This window comes from Bos mutus, chromosome 25 (assembly GCF_027580195.1).
Source record: "Bos mutus isolate GX-2022 chromosome 25, NWIPB_WYAK_1.1, whole genome shotgun sequence".
NCBI classification, from domain to species: domain Eukaryota; kingdom Metazoa; phylum Chordata; class Mammalia; order Artiodactyla; family Bovidae; genus Bos; species Bos mutus.
The window spans coordinates 1,371,841-1,392,012 of NC_091641.1; the positions used below are offsets into that span (position 1 = coordinate 1,371,841).

At 42.5% G+C, this 20,172-nt stretch overlaps 1 protein-coding gene across 2 annotated transcripts in view; it reads left to right on the forward strand.

Moving 5' to 3' along the window:
• The window catches only part of SMURF1 (SMAD specific E3 ubiquitin protein ligase 1), a 91,723-nt gene that overhangs the window by 54,099 nt on the left and 17,452 nt on the right, over positions 1–20,172 (forward strand). For both annotated transcript variants that reach the window (XM_070362107.1, XM_070362108.1), the window contains exons 2-8: positions 12,077–12,115; positions 13,238–13,346; positions 14,834–14,967; positions 15,116–15,181; positions 16,621–16,696; positions 18,132–18,373; positions 19,099–19,183. In XM_070362107.1, the coding sequence (XP_070218208.1) occupies positions 12,077–12,115; positions 13,238–13,346; positions 14,834–14,967; positions 15,116–15,181; positions 16,621–16,696; positions 18,132–18,373; positions 19,099–19,183 (751 nt within the window). The remainder of the gene's footprint in view (positions 1–12,076; positions 12,116–13,237; positions 13,347–14,833; positions 14,968–15,115; positions 15,182–16,620; positions 16,697–18,131; positions 18,374–19,098; positions 19,184–20,172) is intronic.

Genomic DNA, 20,172 nt, shown 5'->3' on the forward strand with positions numbered 1-20,172 from the left:
ACTGTGTTCGTGGATACGTCAGGCCCTGCAGGATGCACGGCACTGGCAGTGAGCCGTCAGGCCAGCTGTGGACGTGCGGCGCTGCTGAGGCGTCGTGTGGCTGCCCTGACTGTCACAAAGACGGCACTCTGGTGAGGGATCCTGATGGTTGGGAAGGCTGTGCCCGTGGTCAGGGAGAAAGGGAAGGCTCCCTACTTCCCACTTAATTATGCTGTGAACCTAAAACTGCACTAAAAAATAAAGTCTGCTTTGAAACTACAATTCAGGGCGGTATATGTCAAAGGCAGGAAGCCCTTTAGAAGTTCAGAGAAAGGAGAAATCGCTGTTGGCCTAACAGGGAAAAAGTTAAGATTTGAGCTGTAACTGAAAGAATGAGTAGAACTGCAATGACTGAACGGTGTTTCCACGTGTGCAACCTTGGCTGAGTTTCTCCTCAGACCCTTAGGTTCTTCCTGGGGTTTGTGGAAGAGGTTGCATAGGTGAAGTGCTTGGGACAGAGTTGAGCAGGAGATAAGTAGAGCTCTCAACAGATACCGACCGAATACCTACTCTATGGGTTTAAAAAAATTTTTTTTATTGAAGTATAGTTGATTTACAGTGTTTCAGGTATATAGCAGAGTGATTCAGATTCTTTTACATTTAGGTTATTATAAGATACCGACTATATAGTTCTCCATATATGTAGTGCTGCTGCTGCTGAGTCGCTTCAGTCGTGTCCGACTGTGCGACCCCGTAGACGGCAGCCCACCAGGCTCCCCCATCCCTGGGATTCTCCAGGCAAGAACACTGGAGTGGGCTGCCACTATTTATCTGTTATTTATCTGTACTATTTATCTGTTAACCCCAAATTCCAAATTAATCCCTCTCCCCGCTTTCCCTTTTGGAAACCATAAGTTTGTTTTCTACGTCTGTGAGTCTGTTTCTGTTTTATAAGTAAGTTCGTTTGTATCACTTTTTAAGATTCCACGTGTAAGTGATATCATATGATATTTGTCTGACTTCATTTAGTACGTTAATCTCTAGATCCATCATCCCTGTTGCTGCAGATGGCCTTATTTTTTATGGCTGAGTACTATTTCATTGTGCCTATATGTGTGTGTGTGTGTGTGTATATAGGTATATATAGGTACATTATATAAGTATATATAATATACAAAGGGCTTCTCTGGTGGCTCAGACAGTAAAGAATCTGTCCGCAATGCGGGAGACCTGGGTTTGATCCCTGGGTTGGGAAGATCCCCTGGGGAAGGGCATGGCAGCCCACTCCAGTAATCTTACCCGGAGAATCCTATGCACAGAGGAGTCTGGTGGGCTCCAGTCCATGGGTAGCAGAGTCGGACACGACTGAGTGACTAACACATACACATGCAATATACATATGTATATATAATACACACACACACACACACACCACATCTTTATCCATTGATCTGTTGTGGACATTTAGGTTGCTTCCATGTCTTGGCTATTGTAAATCATGCACAATTGTTGGACTCGCACTCTAGCTCAAAAAAAAAAAAAAGAAACCACCTGCTTAACTATCACAGAAAGAGGTCAGCATGCAACAGGAAGAAAGGCCCAGTGGTAAAAATTGCTATGTTGTGGTCTGGGAACGGTTAAGTAAACCACACTTGGGTGATAAAGCTGGTTAAGTAGATCAAGAGAAATTTTATTTTGTGTTTTGAACTCCAAAGGGAGCAGTCTGTAGGCAGTGGAGATCCTTAAGGTATTATCAAAAAGGATTTTGATAATGTTTTAAGAATAATTTGAGTTTAAATCAACATAGGAAGCAGGGATTTCAGTTGTGACTCTTCCAATAATTTTGAAATCATTGTAGCAGTCTTTAGCTGGTTTGTTTAATGGGCAGGTCATTTGTCCATCTAAAATGGACTTGATCAACATTATAAAAGTAAACAAGTTTTTTTCTTTCCTTAGTTTAATATCATGACATTCCAACTTTGCTTCAGATGATTTAACTAATTTGTAAATAAATCATCAGTCTTAAACAGTCTTTTTGACACTGGTCTGGGGAAATGAACCCTATAGTCTTTCCTATAGAGATAAACTCCTTTCATCTTGTACTTTTTCATTTATCTACTCAATGGGGTTCTCTCTTTCTTTCTGTTCAGTAACACCTTTATTGAGGTAGAATTCACATATCATAAAATCCACTCATTTTTAGTGTACCATTCAGTGGTTTTTAGTATGTTCACAGAGCTATATAACCACCACCACAATTGCAGTATCACCTCCAAAATAAACCCTGTACCCCTTAGCTGTCATCCCTGCGTCCCCTCATTTCAACCTCCTTTGTAACCATTAATCTACTGAAAAAGAGAGTTGAAAACAATTCCTTTTAAAATAGCATCAAAAACAGAAAAATGAATATTTGAAAACCATAAAACATTGAAAGAAACTGAAGGCCTGAGTAAATGGAAAGACATCTATGCTTACGAACTGGAGGCATCTGCATGTGTAGCAGTTCAGTTCAGTCGCTCAGTCGTGTCCGGCTCTGCGACCCCATGGACTGCAGCACGCCAGGCTTCCCTGTAGCAAAGAGCCAATCAACGTCTCAGGAGGCTTTATTTGGGGAATTTACAGAGTTTGATCTTCAGATTCATATGGAAATGCAAGAGATCTAGAATAACCAAAACAATCTTAAAAAAACAAGAACAAAATTGGAGATTCACACTTCGCAATTTCAAAACTTACTATTAATACCAAGCCATGGTAGTTATTACAGACTGTCAAGGATAGAAGTGTATAAGGATAGAAGTATATAGATCAATGGAACAGAACTGAGAGTCAAGAATAAATCCTCATGTCTTCATTCAGTTGGTTTTCAGCAGTGATGTCGAGACAACTAGAAGGGGGAAAGAGAGGTCTTTCTGTCTCATGGTGCTGGTACAGATAAAAATACTCGGAGGCGAGGATGCAGAGAAATTGGAACTTTTACACATTGCTGTGGAAATGTAAAACTGGGCAGCCAGTTTGGAAGACAATTTGGCAGTTCCTCAAAATGTTAAACATAGACTTACCATATGATCCAGTAATTCCACTCCTAGGTGGGTACCTAAGAGAACTGAAAACATGTTTCTACGTAAAACCTTGTTACATGAATATTCATGCATCATGCACAGTAGCCCAGATGTGGGAACAACTGAAATGTCTATTTTCTGGTGAGTGGATTAAATGAAGTATGATATATTCATATAACTGAGTATTATTTGGCAACAAAAAGGAATAAAGTATTGACACTTGCTACAGAGTGAACAAACCTTGAAATCATTATGCTAAATGAAAGAAAGCAGTCATAAAAGGCCGCATACTGCATGACCTGTACATGAAGTGTCCACTGTAGGCGAGCATCAATACAAATACAGAGACAGAAAGTAGATTAGTGGTTGCCAGAGGCTAGGACAGGGGCGAAGGGGTGTGTAACCACTAATGGTTCAAGGCTTCTTTGGGAGATTACGAAAATGTTGTGAAATTAAATGGTGGTGATGGTTGTACAACTCTGAATATATTAAAAACCACTGAAATGTATTCATACTTTAAAAGCATGAGTTTTATGGTTTGTCAATTATATCTCAGCAAGTTGTTATATTTTAAAATGTATGCTTAATGAGATACCACTGCTTTACAATTTTTTTTTTTTCATTTTCTAGTTAGAAGTAGGATCTAGCAGAGTTCCCTTTTTTTTTTAAGTCATATTTGTTTGCTTTTACAAAAATATGTGTTTCTCTAGAGTATTCTGGCTTCCTTATGTTTATGTCAACTTGTCACTGTAATTATACCTTTTGGAAACAGTATCAGGATGCGTGCAGTAGAGAGCTTGGGCTCTGGAGTCGGTCAGACGCAAGGGAGAAAGAAATCTACAGGTTCCATGGGCTTGGGCAAGGGATTGAATCTCACCTCATCTTGGCCTCCTTATTTGTTGTGTTAAATAAGATATAATCTGTAAAGTGCTATTGATAGTGTTTGGCACAGAGTAAGCTCAATAAATATTAGCGATTGTTACTGTTAGTTTACAGTTAATCATTATTCGATCTCCCTCTCAATGTATCTGCTCTTACTCACACGAACTTATGTATGTGAGTATTTTTGTTAATTACATGCCTAAGGGTGGAATGGCTGGGCCACGATTTTTTTTTTAATTTAAAATGATCTTGTGAATTCCATATTGGCCACACAGACTGAAAAATTTTAATATGGTGACAAATAGTTTCATTCCTAACACTCAGTTGTCTTAATGAAGGAGCATAATCCAGTGAGCTCTGTGCATTTCATTCACAGATAAATCAAGTTCTTATCTCCATCACTGACTTGCCAAGGTCATCTTGAGCAAGTTGTTCAATATCCTTTTCTTCTATTTTTCTTGACTAAATTGAGCATAATAATTTCATTCCAACTAATGCTGTGATGTGAATAGTGATTAGCTCCACAATTATAGACGATTTTATGATAAAACTATGCCAAATAATACCTTCACTTCAGTGCTATAGAAAGTATAAAATGATATATAGGAAAGAAACGTTACGGGACTTTATTTGAAAAGATTGTGCACTGTGGCTTTAGCCGTTTGTGGGGATATTTGCTAAAACTTTGCTCTTCCCTTGCAGTTTTCTATTGACTTTTCTATGCATCAAATTAATAAAGCCTCATATGTCAACTTAGTAACTGAAAGAAAACACAGACAGAACTTTCTCTGGCTATTATTACTTTTTCCTTGTCTATTTGTTTTAGGTCTGGACTGATTATGAGGTTGTAGGAGAGCTTGCTTAATTCTAGCTTTCTTCCCACAACATTCCTTCATTTCCCTTTTACCCTCAGCAGTTATGGCCTTGTTTAAAATGACTTGGCCCGCAGAGCAGTTTGCTTTTATCTTCATAGTTCTTCAGGAGTCAACTGGGTGGGGATGTTTGGTCTCACGGGAGGTTCTCCTCCTTGTTAACTCTGGATTATCTCCTGTCAATGGAGTTCATTCACTTTCCTTCTAAGGTGACAATCAAATATAATTTACTTAATGACAAGCTTTTGGGGGTTAAAATTCATTTCCTTCCTGACAAAGTTGAGTTTTATTTTACATCATATAACCTTAGGAAAATAGTCTAAACTTAGGAAGTCAATTTTAAGCAACCGTTTAAAAGGAAAAAAAAAAAACTACCTGACTTGCCTTAAAAGTCAAACCCTCAGGCCTGAGAAGCACCCCAGGACAGGCACCTTTCTGGGTTGGTTTTGTTCAGTTCTTCATGGCATTCTGCGCTTGGAACAGGACTTGGCCTCGGGCGGGTCATCAGTGGGTGCTTGTTAAATGGATAAACGGATGCACTGCTCAGAGCAGCAGCCTTTACCTGGCTTTTGTTGGTCAAAACATGAGAGTAACTGTTTCATGGGATTGTGGTGTTGGATAAACCTGGCCAGGCTTGTCAGACACTTAGGGTAGTGCCTTACACCTGGTAAGCATCCGATACATTTTAGCTGCTGTTATTAGGTCTGTGAAAGGGAATTAGATAGTATTTGGAACTTTTCACAAAACAATGACAAAGTTTCCAAACCTCCCACTGTGATTCCATTGATAGATTTCATCGAGTGTTTTTGGCAGAGGCACTGGTCAGATGGTTGCCGAGGAGACAGTCTGCTTTCCAGGGTGGTTTTTGGAAGCATCAGTAGCAAACTGCTCCTTAGTTCCTGGTTATAAAATCACTAGGAGCTTTTTAGGAGATGAGATTCTAGACATTGGGGCTGAAGTTTTGGAGTTTTATTTTTTTAAGTTTTGGAGTTCAGTAAATGTCACCATGTTATGGCTCTTGACTAAGGCCGCTTGAAAACAGAAAGAAACATGTAGGGAGACAACATTGATCCTAATAATTAATTGATCGATGAGGTGATTAATTTTGGAGTATAACTTTAATTATTTAGATAAAACATTCTCTAATGAAAACGTAAATTTTCCTCAGCTCTTCGCAAGGGAAAATGCTTCTACCTAGAAAATTCCCCTGATTCTTCTTGCTGTCTTAGTCCCAGTCGAACAAGGTTGAAAAACATCTCATTTACTTTATTTAAGACAGAAATATGATCTGGAGATAGAAATTATTCTAAGTGACAGAGACCTTTAATGAACTAATTTTCTTATCTTCCAAGGCAAAGGTGCATAGGCCTGTAATACTTGAGGGAGAAGAAAAGTCAAACCAACCATAGCTTTGGAAATTGCTTCCTGTGAAGCCTGTCTCTCTCCTCCACCCAGGAAGTCATCCTCCTGTAGGTTCTGTGGGAAATCCAGGTGTCAAAGAAAGCAACGTTTTAAGATTAAAATGTAAAAATGTCTTAAAAATTTAAATTTTAAAAAATTGAAAAATGCTCCTCAGTTATAGATTTTCTTTGAATGTAATGGCTTCATTGGTCTATGGAAATCATCCCTTAAGATGTAAAAAAAATAACTGTTCATGAAGGAGGGCTTTGTGCAAATATAGTGAAAGTCACTTAGATGTGTCCGACTCTTTGTGACCCTATGGACTATACAGTCCATGGAATTTTCCAGGCCAGAATACCGGAGTGGGTTGCCATTCCCTTCCCCAGGGGATCATCCCAACCCAGGTTGCTCCCGCATCCCTTCTCCAGGAGCCACCAGGGAAGCCCAAGAATCATCCCCTTCTCCAGGGATTGAACCCAGGTCTCCCAGGGTCTCCCGCATTGCAGGCGGATTCTTTACCAGCTGAGCCACCAGGGAAGCCCGGAGACAATCGGGGTTACTCTTGCAGTGTTCCGTGTTGTGCTTAGGTACTTAGTCGTGTCCGACTCTGTGGGACCCCGTGGGCTGTAGCCTGCCGTGCTCCTCTGCCCATGGGGATTCTCTGGGCCAGAATACTGGAGTCGTAGCCTGTCCTTTCTCCAGGGGAGCTTCCCAACCCAGGAATTGAACTGGGGTCTCCTGCGTTGCAGGTGGATTCTTTACAGCCTGAGCCCCCAGAGAAGCCCAAACATAAAAAAAAGTCCCAAATGCCCTCTGGACTTTTTGTTGTTGTTTAGTTGCTAAATCATGTCTGACTCTTGTGTGACCCCTGGACTTTGTTACTTGTTTTTTTAACACGAACTATGTTTCTCCCTCACTGTCATCCAACCTCTGGCTTGGAACTGCAGGCAAACACTTTTATCCATAGTGCCAACCAGACGAGACTAATGAAACCTTAAGAAAGAGCATCAACTCCTTCTGAAGAACATGATCTTTCAGAGAGTGGGTGAATCACAAATAGTATTTTGGGGACCCTACGCGTCCGTCAGGGAGCTGGTAGAGAAGCTTGACTTACTAATTGAATGTTAGCAAAACACGTCTTTCCCGTGTAGTTTCAGAAGCTAAGTGAACATTATGTAGTTTGTTCTTTCTTTACCCCCCAAATTAGGAAACCGTGGCATATGATTAGGAAATTACTGGATTTAGACCTGATTTGTCCTCAGTAGAGGGCACCTCAGAGTTGAAGAGAACATGTGGTAATATACTCTGAAAAAAATCAGCTGCTTTTTCTTCAAAGAGTAATTGTATCTTTTGTTCATTGTTGTAGTTCCAGAATCTTACTTAAAATTGGTACATATCTTTACAATGAGTGGTAGATCCAGACAGAGTGGGATTTTAAGTGCAATAAGTTATCTCTTATCTCATAGAGTGGACAAACAGAATTCTACCACAGGATCACAAAATTTTTCTACTAGGAGAGATCAAATGCCATTAACTAAACTAGATTAATAGTGACCGTAAATGATCTTTGCACAAAATCGAGGCAAAATTCTCTTTGTGCTAACGATATTGAAACCCTCGCTACTTTTTGAGGTAACCGAATTCCACTGGAATGAGCCTTAAATGAAAACATTGCTGGTCTTCCATGCTCGCAATGCTGGGGCCTGGGTTCAATCCCTGGTCAGCGAACAAGACCCTGCATGCCACAGCTAAGGACTGGCACAGCCAAGGAAATACATACATAATTTTTTTTAAATTACTTGTCTTGTGCAGAAGAACAAGGATTAATCTTTTTGTTACCAGAATTCTTCTAGTCAGAAGCAATCCAGCATCAGCACCTTGGAAAAACAAGGAAGTGGAAAGAAACAGTACATCACAGGCTCATGGGAAGAGCAGTGAAGAAGATGGTAGGTTGAGAATTATTATAAGACAAGTTATCACTTACCTATACCCAAATCACTATTAGAAAGTGCACCGAAAACCCATAAAAGAACAGATATCTTGATGATTTTTTTTAAAAGTACAATGAAAGGCACTCTCCCATTCATCATGATAACAAAACCCAAGACACATAAGAGTAACCCCTATTAGAAATGTGGAAAACTTTTGTGAGTAGATGAAAATGTTACTTAAAGGCATTTAAAGAAGAATTTAATAACTGGATATATATGCTGCTCTCAAGAATGGGAATACTTAATATTGTAAAGCAGTAAATTCCCCTCAAATTTATTTATGAATTTGTTGAAAACTTGCTCAAAGAAATTCTGAAGTTAAATGGGAAAAAAGGAAGTATGTGAGACCAGCCAGGAAAATGCTATTAAAAAACAAAGGATAACAATGAGATTTTGGAGGCATGCATTTCCTATTTACACATTTGCAAGTTTTCATTTTTTGTAAGTACTTAGTCCTTACTTTTAAAGTAGAGAAACAAGAAATGAAGCACTAACCAGAGCTGTAATAAATTATGGTCCAGCCACAAAAAAGACTGAAGAGTTTGTGTGTGTGTGTGTGTGTGTCTGTGTGTGTATGTATCTCCGTTGAAAGGAAGGGTGTAAAGATTATACTGAAGAGGAAATGTAACTGTATGCCAATAAATCGGTAACTTAAGTGAAATAGACAAATTTCTAGAAAGACACCAACTACCAAGGCCGATTTGAGAAGTGAAAAATGTGACTAGACTTGTGAAGAGATTATGGATTAGGGACTGGAAACACTTTCTACAAAGAAAAGCCCTGGCCTGGCTGGCTCACAGCACACATGAAAAGGTTCCGTTAGGCGCCATGACCAGGTGGCCTTCAGCTCAGAATGCAGGGTTGGTTTCACACTGGAAGTCAATTCATGTAAAGCAGCATTATCAATAGGTGCAGGACAGATAGCAATCGGCCATCCCAGTAGGCACAGGAAAAGACGCAGACCGAGAGAACAGACCTGTGGGCACAGTGGGAAGGAGAGGGTGGGCCGCCTGGAGAGAGTAGCATGGAGACATACACGTTACCGTGTGTAAAACAGATGGCCAGTGGGGATTTGATGTGTGACTCAGGGAGCTCAGCCTAGAGGGGTGGGAGGGAGGTTCACCAGGGAGGGGACATATGTGTACCTGTGGCTGAATCATGTTGATGTATGGCAGAAACTAATACAATACTGTAAAGCAATTATCCTTCAATTAAAAAAGTAAAAAAAAAAAAGTTAAGAAGCCAGTCATGAAATACCACATATTCTATGATTCCATTTATGTGAACTGTCCATTCTAGGCACATCCAGAGACGTAAAGTAGATTAGTGGTGGCCGTGACTGGTGGGGTTTGCGGTTAATAATGAGTGACTGCTAATAGGTGCAGGATTTCTTTTATGCGATGATGAAAATGTTCTAAATTGATGTGCTGATGGTTATACAGCTCAGTGAGTATATTAAAAACCAATAAATTATACACTTCGCTTGGATGAACTGTATAGGAATTTTATCTTGATAAAGTTGTTATATAAAATATACTAAAAGTTTGCAGAACAGTATATTATGGATTTCCTGGAGTTGAAACAGTTGCTAAACCTACGACCTGTACATTGCCTTAGCAGTGATCTTGTGTGCTCAGTCACTCCAGTTGCGTCCGACTCTTTGCGACCCTGTGGACTGTAGCCTGACAGGTTCCTCTGTATGTTTTTGTCAAATAAGGTCACAGTGATACACTGTATTCTTAAAAATTGGGATGCTATGTATGCATAACACATTGGTGTATTTTCCCTTCATGTCATAGTTTAATCACGTAATGGATCTGGTGGCAAAATGTCTTACCAGCTGTACACGTAACTGTTGTTGTTGTTCCTTTGCTCAGTCGTGTCGACTCTTTGTGACCCCGAGGACTGCAGCACACCAGGCCTCCCTGTCCATCACCAACTCCCGGAGCTTGCTCAAACTCATGTGCATTGAGGCAGTGATGCCATCCAACCATCTCATCCTCTGTCGTCCCCTTCTTCTCTTGCCCTCAATCTTTCCCAGCATCAGGGTCTTTTCTAATGAGTTGGCTCTACGCATCAGGTGGCCAAAGTATTGGAGTTTCAACTTCAGCATCAGTCCCTCCAATGAATATTCAGGACTGATTTCCTTTAGGATTGACTGGTTTGATCTCCTTGCTGCCCAAGGGACTCTCAGGAGTCTTTTCCAGCACCACAGCTCAAAAGCATCAATTCTTTGGCTCTCTGCCTTCTTTATAGTCCAGCTCTCACATCCATACATGACTACTGGAAAAACCACAGCTTTGACTAGACAAAGCTACTTTGTCGGCAAAGTAATGTCTCTGCTTTTTAATATGCTGTCTGGGTTAGTCATAGCTTTTCCTCCAAGGAGCAAGTGTCTTTTAATTTCGTGGCTGCAGTCACCGTCTGCAGTGATTTTGGAGCCTAGAAAATAAAGTCTGACACTGTTTCCACTGTTTCCCCATCTATTTCCTATGAAGTGATGGGACCGGATGCCATGATCTTTGTTTTTTGAATGTTGAGTTTTAAGCCAACTTTTTCACTTTCCTCTTTGACCTTCATCAAGAGGCTCTTTAGTCCTTCTTCACTTTCTGCCATAAGTGTGGTGTCATCTGCATATCTGAGATTATTGAGATTTCTCCTGGCAGTCTTGATTCTGGCTTGTGCTTCATCCAGCCCGGCATTTCGCATGATGTACTCTGCGTATAAGTTAAGTAAGCAGGGTGACAGTATGTACTATCACATATCAAGGAGTACCTTGATGTACTCCTTCCCAATTTGGAACTAGTCTGTTGTTCCCTGTCAGGTTCTAACTGTTGCTTCTTGATCTGCATACAGGTTTCTCAGGAGGCAGGTAAGGTGGTATAATATATTGTGTATTTTCCCTTCATATAATAGCTTTAATCATGGAATGGATCTAGTGACAAAATTTCTTACCCACCTCATTAATAAAATTGTAACAATGGCATTTATTGCGTTCTTTCTATATACCAACATTGTGCCACATTCTTAGCATGCATTTTATCATTTGTTTTTCACATTTGATGATGGCCCCGTATTTTCTGTCACTCTCCTGTTCTGTTCTCCAACATACCAGAGCTTACGTTCATAAAATTGTGTTATTTAGTCAAATATCAAAGATGCATGGCTCCTCTTAGGAGCAGGTGCTCTGAAGAGACAGACTGTAGGTCTTCATTTCAGCTGGTGTTAATGTGATCCTGGCAGTTTCAAGAACACATTGATAAATTCACCCATGTATGTTTAAGAAAAATTTTTAAGTTTAAACCATTTTGCATTTGTTACAGTTGATTTCTAACTGAAGGAGAAAACACTTCCTAGTTACTGTCAGTTTTTTGTTTAATGTAACACTTAATTTGAAATACAATCAATGGCAAAGATAATTTTGAGGTTCCCTCCCCCCGCCCCACTGCAAATATAGGCTAGCGCCTCAGCCAGTTTGGGCCTGTAGCAAAATCCCATCGGCTGGCGGCTTACACAGCAAACATTTATCTCCCATAGGAGGCTGGAAAAGCCTAAGATGAGGAGGGGGGAGGTTTGGTTCTGGGCGAAGGCCCTCTTGCTGGCTTGTAGACGGCCACCTCGTGCATCTTCACATGGAGAGCCGAGTGAGGGCATGTGCTGTGGGCCCTTCTTTATAGAGGCACGGACCCCCATCATGCCAGCCCCACCCCCGTGACCTCGGCTAACCCCAAGCACTTCCCAAGGGCACCACCTGTAGATACCTTCACATCAGGGCCTGGACCTTCAACATATGGATTTTGGGTGGGGTACAGTTCTGTCCATAGCGACTAACTATGGTGAAAATCTTGTCCATAAATGCTAACCCTTGCCTTTTTTGTTTGTTTGTTTTTAGTATTATGTGCCAAGAACCTTGCAAAGAAAGACTTCTTCAGTAAGTAAACACCCATTTTTGCTCTCTTACACTATTAATATTCTTCACATATTTCTGAAATTTAAAACTTTTTCAAAAAACACTGGGTGTATTCTCCTAAAAGAAAAGACTAGAAACCCACGGTTTGACAAACTTCATTTCCCAGTTGACTACGTCACAGAGGCTGCTTAGCTCCCAGGCACAAAATTTATAACTCAAGCAGGAAAAGCTCTCTCTCGTTCCCTATTCTGGCCACACCCCATTTTCTCTGCCTTTCCATCCATTAATGTATCGCTTTCTGCTGAAGTGTTCTCAAATACAGATGAGACATTTTTCTATAAAGCGTCTGAGTTTCAGTAAAACTAATAGTCAAATTTGATAAATTCAATCACACTTGAAAAGTCTTGTAATGAAAGGAATTGTAAAAATAAAAATAATAAATGGAGAGTCATTTTCTTATGAAAGGAATCGCTTAAGGAGCTCACCTACTATAAAGTAGGTGCCCGCAGCAGGAAAATTTTCACACTCTTTCTGATCCTCACCAGAATGCTTCTTGGTTCCTAAGTGGTAGTATTCACACTCTCAGGTGAAGAAACTGAGAGGTTCATGGGCTTTATTCAAGGAGCTAAGAAGGTGCAGAGGGATGGATCCCATCCAGGTCTGTCTCTCAGACCCGGCCACCTCTTTGATCTTATAAACCTGTCTGATTCACACTCCAGCATTTAAGAACCTACCTAATGAAAATGTGGTGAATGCTGCATCCAGAGATAAAATAGACAAAGACCAGCAAACACAATGTCTAGGTGTTATTTTTTAGGAAGTACAAATACATTTATTTGTAGACACTGTTTCCTCCATTCAACTGGTAGTGATCTCCAGAAATGGAAATCCGAATTTAAGCCTGTTTTCAGAGTTTCATTTCTAGTGTCTAAAAAACTGAGGAGGTGTCATTCTGGGTGGGTTTTCTTAGAAAGCTTAATGGAAATAACTTACTTTGCTGATCGAAACTAACCTTAAATTTGAGAATGAAATATACCAGGATAGTTAGGTGATCTTGAAGCGCCCTTTACCTGCGGGACCATGTTCTGTGTCGCACTGGTAGATCTGTCATCTCATCCAGTGTGGCTGTCCCCTCTCCTCCAGGGCTCCCTGACCCTTTTGCAAAGATTGTTGTGGACGGATCTGGGCAGTGCCACTCAACGGACACGGTGAAGAACACACTGGACCCAAAGTGGAACCAGCACTACGATCTGTGAGTCGGATGCCCCACAAGGCACTCGGGAATGAGGGAGAGTAGGTGTCTAGCTTGTAAGAGAAGCATTTGTTTAAAAAAGGGATTACCAACTTCTTTCTGGTAACAAACATGGATGGCCAAAGACACAGTGCCTACTTTTAGAATTCATATACTTGGAAGTTCTTGCATTTGACGTTTTCATACATTTTTTTTATGGTTTGCTTCTGTAACTGTGATCTTCAAACATTGAGTCTCCTGGCCCTCCCTAACAGGAAAAAGGGGCTATGGTTCAGGTCCTCTATATGCTACTGTTTTTTGAGCAAAACCATGAGCATAGTTGTAAAACGCATTATTTGAAATGTATTATTATACATATTTATTATGTTGTTTTTGTTGTTCAGTCGCCAAGTCATGTCTGACTCTTTGGCGACTCCATGGATGTAGCCTGCCAGGCTCCTCTGTCCATGGGATTTCCTAGGCAACAATACTGGAGTGGGTTTCCTTCTCCACATATTATACAAATATCTTATACACACACATATATATATGCTGATTTTAAAAATTTTGCTTAGATAGTAAAGAACTGCCTGCAATGCGGGAGACCCAGGTTTGATCCCTGGGTCAGGAACATTCTCTGGAGAAGGGAATGGCTACCCACTCCAGTATTCTTGCCTGAAGAATTCCATGGGCAGAGGAGTATGGCTGACTACAGTCCATGGGGTCACAAAAAGTCGGACACAACTGAGCAACTAACACACACACATTTTTTGCAAGAGCAAATAAAGTTTGGTATGAGTGAATGTATATGAGCCCACACACCATCCGACAACTTCTTATATCCATGTGGGGATTGCCCTTTGAAAACCACTATTTCATATTCACCTCTGTTTTCACGTCCTTGCTAGGAAATTTTGTCAGGTAACGCTGAGTGAGTACTGCTTTCTTTTACTACCACACCACAGATCGTGCTGGTTTGAGGGGGTTTTTAGTAGCTGGATCCTGAGGCCCATTTTCAATTACACTGTGGCTCTGGAGGTGGTCTGGAAAGCGGTTGTCAGTCCAAGTCCTGGAAGCCCCGTCATGGCTGACCTGCCCTGAGAAGAAGGGGGTCTCCTGTCCGAGCTCTGCTCTTTCGTGTGCTTTGGGTGGATGGAGGGTTTGTAAGGAGTCCTTTGTTGCAGACTGGTTATTCTCTACAAAGCCTAATTGGTGGGAGCTTATGAATCCTGCCATTATCTTTGAAACTATTAAAATCTAGTAAATCCCTGTTATAAGATTATCATCAGCATGTAGTTATCTCCATGTGCTTCTCACATAATCAGCTGTAGCCCTTTTGCCACCCATTGAAGTTAGTGACATATTCATCGAGTGCCTGTACTTGTGGATCTAGAGCCAACATTATTTTCAGAGAATTCTTCTGGACTAACAAGTCTGTCAAATAGAATCTCGATGGGCCATTGTAATATAGAAATGCAATTAAAGATGAATTTGCACTTTGGTTTCAGATATGTTGGAAAAACGGATTCTATAACCATCAGCGTGTGGAACCACAAGAAGATTCACAAGAAGCAGGGAGCCGGCTTCCTGGGGTGTGTGCGGCTGCTGTCCAACGCCATCAGCAGATTAAAAGATACTGGCTGTAAGAACCCGACGCTTTTCTGCCTCTCAATGCACCGAGGAAGGCTTACGAGCCATCATTCTGTTTATTACCATTTTTGAATACAGAATTCCTGCCCTCCTCCCTAGTTAACATTCCCCAGGTTAAGTTTTGAATTGTTTGTTTGCAGACCAGCGTTTGGATCTGTGCAAACTAAACCCCTCAGATACTGATGCAGTTCGTGGCCAAATAGTGGGTAAGAACTTTCTCATCTCTAAAGAGATAACTTTTACAGAACTTAACATCCAGCTCTTCATCACTGAGAAAACACACAAAGCCACTGACCCATGGTGACGTACGTGAAGGACAAGCCACATTTGGGGGCCATCTCTCCAGTACTAAGAAGTTTCATCTTGTGTGGTTTTTGTTACTTTATCCGGTTCCCTTCATTTAGTCGTTCAAGGTGGAGTTAAAGTGACTGAGGTACACAGAGATGTAGGGTTGTAATTTTGGATGTAATTTGAGTCCTCACACTTGTCCCGTTACCCAAGCGCAGATGGTAAACACAGTGGCCACGCGTGCATGAGCTGAGACAGCTCCACGGGAAGGCCATTACGCATGTAGATGGCAGTGGGGTTTCTGAAGACTTCCGTGTCCTATGGTTTTACAGAAGATTGACTTAAAATGAAGAAATGAAACATGCTAATGTTACGAAGTGTTGACTAGACATATTCTGCTGGAAGTTAATTTGTCGGTTAAGCAGTTCCTCCTGTTATCCCACCCCATTCTTATTAGCATTTCAGAGTAACTCAGATATTGACCCTGCATTGCAGGGAATCCAAAAAAACCCCATAGTATTTCAGTAGCACACAGAATGACTTATGACCCCAAATCTTTTAGGTCTTGTCTTGTGTAGAACTTGTTGTTCAGTTGCTGAGTTGTGTCTGACTCTTTGCGATGTCAAGGACTACAGCACGCCAGGCTTCCTTGTCCTTCACTATCTTCCAGAGTTTGCTCAAACTCATGTCCATTAGGTCGGTGATGCCATCCAACCATCTCATCCTCTGTTGCCCCCTTCTCCTCTTGTCCTCAATCTTTCCCAGCATCAGAGTCTTTTCCAGTGAGTCGGCTATGTAGATCTGACCCAGGATAAATGAACAGTGAGAATCCATCCTGCAAACTCTCCTGATGACAGAGTTCTCACTCACTGCCTGTTTGTGATGTCTTCTCTTCTTTGTGGAGAGACATGCGGGGCAAAACCAGTACCTGGAAGCAACTTCATCCGTGTCTTTGTTGGTTGTATTGGGGATGGAGAGTAGATACACAGATGCGTCTAGACTGTGCAAATAGACAGTACTCTCTGTGTCCTCATCCAGCATAAGTCAGAATCTTTAAAAAACAAGATAACTTGGAAAAAGTGAACATTGTGTTATTTTTATGGAAAGCGTGGCACACACAGCACCTCCTCCTGTTCCACGTTCACAAGGAGGGGTCCGAGTGGTGTGCAGTGGTGTGGAGCCACTGTGTGAAATGTCTCATACTTGAAAGCACAGGCATGTGTCATGTGAGTGCAGAGACAGACACCTCACTTTAAAAATAATATCGTATATAAATTATACATTTGTAGTGGCTCACTATATTGCAGTTGTATAAAATATCCCTGGATTTTAATGCAAGATGTCCTTTTCTTTTCAGTCAGTTTACAGACACGAGACAGGATCGGCACTGGCGGCTCTGTGGTGGACTGCAGAGGCCTGCTGGAGAGCGAAGGGTGCGTACCCCCAGGCTGCTGGCGCTCGCACTGCGGGAGAGCACCCCGCACACCTTTTCACTGCGTTGCATATCTGAGGTGCAGGGAGGGACTTGGGGATACAACTACGATCCAGTTTCCTTGTCTGTAAAGGAAGCTGTCAAGACTAGTAGGGTCATGCCCCAAAGACTCAGGGTCCAGTTTACAGAGGTTCCCACTGGCCTGAGAGCGTTGGTCAAGAATGATAACTGCAACACATCAAACCAGTCCGTGGAGTTCATGACGATACAGAAAGAAAGAAGTTATAAAAAACCAAACCCCCCAAACCATCAAGAGCTCTCGTTGGTCACTATCATGATTTTTCGATCCCCAATGAATTAACTCTTAATGCCATTAATAGTTGTTGACACCATCAGGAAAGAGAACCTGACGTGAACATAGATCTTGGAGGTTCCAGGGATGGGAATGGGCTGCCCAGCCCCAGGGGACTATAACAAATCCCATCCAGAAGTGGGGCTCCCTGTAGAGTATAGCAGACCTAAGCCAGTGTCCAGCAAATACACTGCAAGGAGAATAAGGGAATAAAAAGGAAGGAAGAGAACCCATAAATTTAATCAACAGGATTTAAGAGGCCCACCTACTAGATGCCGTGTGTGGATCTTTTTGGATCCTGATTAATGCGATAGTGGACTGGCGAAATTTGAATACTGACTGGCATTATGATGACCCATTTTGGGGATCATGCTAATGGTAAAAGGCCCATCTTTCAGAGATATGTGCCGAAATATCTAAGGATGAGATGGTAAAATGTGGGGATTGTTTTCTGAATAATCCAGTGGAGGGGGGAGAGCTGGCCACGTGGCCACGGGATGGTATCGGCGGTGGGTGAAGAGTCCAGGGCGTTCACCGAGCTGGTCCCTCCCTTTGTGTTTCTCAGGAATTTTCCAGCGTAAAACGTTTTTCAAAAGTACTTGCTTAAAAGGGAAAATAGCCTTTAAGGTAAATTGTCTTCCCAGTTGTTTAGGGGATGAGGATTTATGTTAAATGTCACTTTTAAAGTCATTGCAATATTTGATGTAACCAGGAGTTCTATTATAAAATGACAAGGCAAATGGAATGTTTGATTCCAAGTCAAGAAAATTGAAACCTCCTTTTCTGAACTTCTTATAGTTCAAGGTTGGTGTTTTCCGACCATTCAGCTATCCCCAAGTTTGAAATCCTACCTTGGCCTCAGTGGCACTTAACATGTGGCTTCCTTAGGCCATTGATTCCTTGTGAACAAGTTTGGCTTCCCAGTGAAAAAGGACAGGACGAATTTGATGAAACTAAGTCCGGGGGACATTCTGTATTGTCTAAGAGAAGCAGAATAGACGGGTGTGAGAGCGTGGCGTGAACTGGGGTGCGTCCCTGTCTTTGGCGGGTGTTGTCACGTGAGCTGTATCCTCCCCCTTTCCAGAACCGTGTATGAAGACTCCGGGCCTGGAAGGCCCCTCAGCTGCTTCATGGAGGAGCCAGCCCCGTACACGGATGGCCCCGGGGCCGCTGCTGGCGGGGGCAACTGCAGGTTTGTGGAATCCCCGAGTCAAGACCAAAGACTTCAGGCCCAGCGACTGCGAAACCCTGAGGTGCGAGGGTCGCTCCAGACGCCACAGAACCGACCTCACGGCCACCAGTCCCCGGAGCTGCCCGAAGGCTACGGTGAGGGCGCGTACCCGCCATTCCAAGTGCGGTTGGCCACGTGTCCCTCTCCGGTTTCAGACCTTTTCTGGTAACACGTACCTGCCAGAGCCGCTGATGTTTGCAGAGCTCTGCCCCATGGCGGTTGTGTCAGTGTGATGGTTGACAAATCCTGCTCCTCCTTAATGTATCCGCCCTTGCTCCAAGCTTCTAGGACAGCAATTGTGTGAAGAATGTAGGCAAACAAATGTCAAAGAGAGCCAAGAGGAGCAGGGCGGGGGTCTGGATGAGGCTCTTTGCAGCGCCCTGGGATTTGAACGTGGGAAGGACGGCCTTGGGTAGGAGTGATAAGATGTACTACTATCAGGAAACGTAAAACAGAATCTTTTGACAACCACAGAGGAAGCGCCTAAATGAAGGAGGACTCACGTAGATCCATGTTGGAGGATCCACATAGATGGGGCAGATGAGACCGGAAGTATGAGTTGTTGCAGGGGACAGGGGTGGAGGCAGGATGAGTCCCAAGGTGGCAGGTCGAGGGGTGTGGCCGCCTCTCCAGGTGGGAACAGGAGAAGTAAGATCTGTCCACATGCTGACCCCAGCAAGCCAGGCCCGAGTTCACTCCTGCCCTTCACACCCTCTCTCGGTCCTTTGAGAGACTGTGGGAAGGAAGCGGGGCCTCCGAGCTCACAGGCCTGACCCCTTGGACCGAGTGTCACTGACCATGTCCCCACTGTGTCGTGCAGAGCAGAGAACCACGGTACAGGGCCAGGTGTACTTCCTGCACACGCAGACGGGAGTCAGCACGTGGCACGACCCCAGGATACCCAGGTAGGTTTCCTGAGTGGCTCACCGGCAAGGCTGCGTTCCAGCAGTGCCTGGACCCCCTGGCTGTGGGTGATACAGCCCTTAGGGTATGGAGATGTAGGCTTAGAGGGTGGGCTGTCTGAGGTCCTGACTCAGACTCTCGGGACGGGGGCGGGGGGGGGCTGTAGTCCCAGTTCTGCTCCCCCCTCCCCCAGCTGGTCAGCAGCTGCTGTGGCACAATTGGGTCCTTTAGACTAAAGTTTAGAGAGCGATCCTGGGTCTTGAAATCAGGTTCCATAACTGGAAAAGACCCTCACCCTTAGATGAAATCAAATGCACTTCCTCGAAAAATCTTCAAGATGTGGTTGCTCTCATTTTAAACTAAAAGTATTGCTGAATAAAATGATCTGATATTTGACCTGATGCTTTAAATAATTGGAGTGGGGGAGTGAATGGGGAGCCCTGGAAGCAGGTTGGTGATGGGCTGGTAATGGTTGAAGCTGGTTATTCACTATGGTCTCTCTTTTTTTATATGCTTAAAATTCTCCGTAATAAAAAGTGAAACAGGAAACACAAAGGCTCCGTCACCCTTTCTCTCTTCTACTTTACCATCCCTATTGCCTCAGTCCCTGGGGGACCACTCCTGGGGGAGATGGAGCTTTTCTATACGAATTCCTTCTACAAGGCCATACATCTGAGCCCAGGTCAGAGAGATCCCTGCCCCTCCCCTACCTGTAATGGAGTTAAGTTTCTTTTTTCTCTTTGTTCTGCTTTTTTTTTTTTTTCTTAGAAAATTTTTTTTGGTTTCAGAATAGCATTACTACTTAATAACATTTTAGTAATGCTCATTTCCTTTTTATTCATAATTTGTTTCATCTGAGAACAAGCTTCTTGCCTTTGATTTTCCAAATCTATGTTGAACTTACAATTCAGTGTCTATAATTAGAATGGAAGTATTACCTGCAAATGAATGAACTATCTCCTTGGTACTCTCGGGAAGGAAGGTCAGGCTT